This window comes from Zophobas morio, unplaced genomic scaffold (genome assembly GCF_036711695.1).
Source record: "Zophobas morio isolate AGI-343-1 ecotype UQ-CSIRO unplaced genomic scaffold, CSIRO_AGI_Zmor_V1 ptg000314l, whole genome shotgun sequence".
NCBI lineage: Eukaryota > Metazoa > Arthropoda > Insecta > Coleoptera > Tenebrionidae > Zophobas > Zophobas morio.
In genome coordinates, this window is record NW_026972418.1 from 24,413 (window position 1) to 26,991 (window position 2,579).

Genomic DNA, 2,579 nt, shown 5'->3' on the forward strand with positions numbered 1-2,579 from the left:
TCGTCACTATAATTTCTAATTGTTTACTATAAGAGTATAATACTGCCAATATTTCTCCACCGAATCACAGTACCAGACCGCCTATAAAGTGAGAAACACAGTAGGTGTCAAATTTAGGACGGGCATAGATCGTTTTTGATCTACTTTCGTTAAGGCTGGTTAAGGAGTAACAACGCCTTGCTCTTTCATTATAAGGCATATTCGTCCACTTCCAATTTACATGTTTCGTCATATTATTGTAAGCTCAAAATGCCTTAAAAAAAAGTTTTTGACTTTAAAGTAGGAACTAAAATTATAAAATTTATTAGCATAATGAGACTCAATTTATAACTAAGAACAACTTTATTGTTTTAACCAAAAGTTTGTAAATAAAAGTTTAATTCGTAGAGTTCGAATATATAAATTTAAGTTACAAATATTTATTTTATTCCAAACTGGCTAGAAGCTCCTATTAATAGATATTTATACAAGTAAAATAAATAATATTCTAAAAAATATTAATAAAGTCCAAAGTCTACTGACATAGCAAAAGAAACAATAAAAAAAAACAATGAACAGCAAGAGGAAGCAATTACGCTATGAATAAACAAATGAGTTAAGACAAGACCTTCTTTTCAAGTTCCTTTGCCTCGTATAACGCCTTCGCCTCAGAAATAAGTTCCTCTTCTTTAGAAATATTCTCAAGAATAACTTCGTTCTCAAGTAAAGCTTGTTCCAGTTTAGCAGTAACATCGGCACCTTCAAGTTGGGAGCAAAAAAAGTAAACCGAACATAAAGTTTATATACATTATACAAAACCTTTTTTTAATATTTAAAAAATTCATATAATGGTAAATAAGACAACAAAAGTATTACCATCGCGATCTTTTGACTGCAGAAGACGTAGTTTTTCTTTGTAATCCAATATTTCATTTTTAAGATGAGTGCACACTCGATTGTGATTTTCGATTTCGAACTCAAGGCTTTTTAATACACAAAAAATAATTAAAAAAGTAATTAATAAAACATATGTTTATAAAATTAAATACTAGATTAAAGTATATAAAACAAAATCATACTATAAAATTTAAACTTTTATTAATATATATATTAATAAAAGTTAACAAATATATATTTAAACTTAGAGAAAGAAGTAAAAAAATTTATTGTAAAGCATATTAATATTACCGTGTTCGTTCATTTTTCTTATCTTTAAGTTCTTCCTGTAAGAGCTCCTTTTCTTCTTCCTCAGCATCGGGATCATACACTAATAGGAGAAAGATTAAACAAATATTGGGTGCAACGTTCACTAGTAAATAACCATTATCGGGATTATTAGAAATTTGATTTTCTAGATAGTGAATCTGTGTAAAAAGGATTAAAGCTAAAAAAGAATGTGGAGAAAAGAGATGTTACCATACTTTTTCTAATAAAATGTCTCTTCCTTCTTCATTACGATCTAAAGATTCTTGTAAGTATTTAACTTTTCCTGGATATGATTGGTGGACGCTCTCTAATTCGCGAACAGTGTTTTCTATAGGTATTAAAGACAATAAAAAAACTCTAACTTTAATATAATATTTAATAACCCAACTCTTTTTTTTGGTTAAGTAAATCTTCGCACTCGGCCTCAGTAGCATCTAACTTTGCTTTAAGCTCACTAAATTTAGCAGCAGCCATCTTTTTTTTTATAAAGTATGATATATAATGTATTTAAAGCAAAGAGAAAAACACAGGAAATACAAATCAAGCGGAACTATAAATTAAGAGCGTCTTTGATAGCGGCGAAACCCGGCGCAGTGTATCTCGCAGGTGTCGGCCACGAGAGTAGTGTAAGAGTGACCAAAAATGGTATTCAAGCGTTAAACCATATCTGCCAACTGAAACTAATTGGTTACAGATGGTTTATTAGGAAGGCTGGGTTAAATTTAATTTAAAAACTGTTAAAACTTAGCTTAATAAATTAATTTCTTCCCTTTTTAGGTGGGCGTTCATTTTTTTTTGGCGTGGTTGGAAAATCTAGCACGTTAAAATTCCAAATACCCTTGTTTGAGTTTAGCTATTCCCGTAAATATAATTTTTTGCTATTAAAGTTATTGTAAACCATTTAGTAAGGTAAGGGGGTAAGTGAACTATTTAATACCTTAATAAATGCTTTCCTACGCTCTTTAGGTAGGCGGATCCTTAAGGTAAAAAGGTTTAATTGACAAAACAATGTAGGTAAGATAAGCCGGCAATTGAATCCTCAACTTCGGGGAAAAAGTTAAAGAATTTTTTTTACACGCCCTTTTCCCTAGTAAACGATAACACATTAGTTATATTTTATTTTTTAAATAGTTTATAATTCAAATTTAGTAGAGTAAATATTTCAGGGGAGGAGTGAAACATACTGAATGATAATAAAGTATCCCAAACATTCTAAACCCTCAGTCCAACAAGAAGTTCCGGAATAATTGGAAAAACACAAATAAAAAAGTTATTAACCCCAATTTATATATTTTTTTTTGCTCTTTACTTATAATTATGTATCTATATCTTTATTATAACGTTCTTATTTTTTTTTAAAGGAATAATGACTAATGTATTTGGATGAAAATTTT

General features: G+C 29.2%; 1 protein-coding gene across 1 annotated transcript; it reads right to left on the reverse strand.

The window, feature by feature from the left end:
* Positions 1-424: 424 nt before the first annotated feature.
* LOC135119902 (centrosomal protein of 290 kDa-like) lies at positions 425-1,687 on the reverse strand. Its single transcript, XM_064044280.1, has 7 exons — positions 1,569-1,687; positions 1,401-1,513; positions 1,301-1,343; positions 1,168-1,246; positions 856-962; positions 608-738; positions 425-448 (listed from the first exon to the last, which is right to left on the reverse strand). The coding sequence occupies exons 1-7, from the start codon at positions 1,657-1,659 to the stop codon at positions 425-427; spliced, it is 588 nt and encodes a 195-aa protein (XP_063900350.1). The 5' UTR covers positions 1,660-1,687.
* Positions 1,688-2,579: the final 892 nt, after the last annotated feature.

What these genes read in the sequence shown, in the direction of transcription:
- LOC135119902 (XM_064044280.1), bottom strand. Translation starts at nt 1,659, where the DNA reads ATGGCTGCTGCTAAATTTAGTGAGCTTAAAGCAAAGTTAGATGCTACT. An exon ending in TAACCAAAAAAAAGAGTTGG is followed by an intron (nt 1,514 to 1,568) that starts GTTATTAAATAT and finishes TAATACCTATAG; the next exon opens with AAAACACTGTTCGCGAATTA. An exon ending in GAGACATTTTATTAGAAAAA is followed by an intron (nt 1,344 to 1,400) that starts GTATGGTAACAT and finishes CTTTTTACACAG; the next exon opens with ATTCACTATCTAGAAAATCA.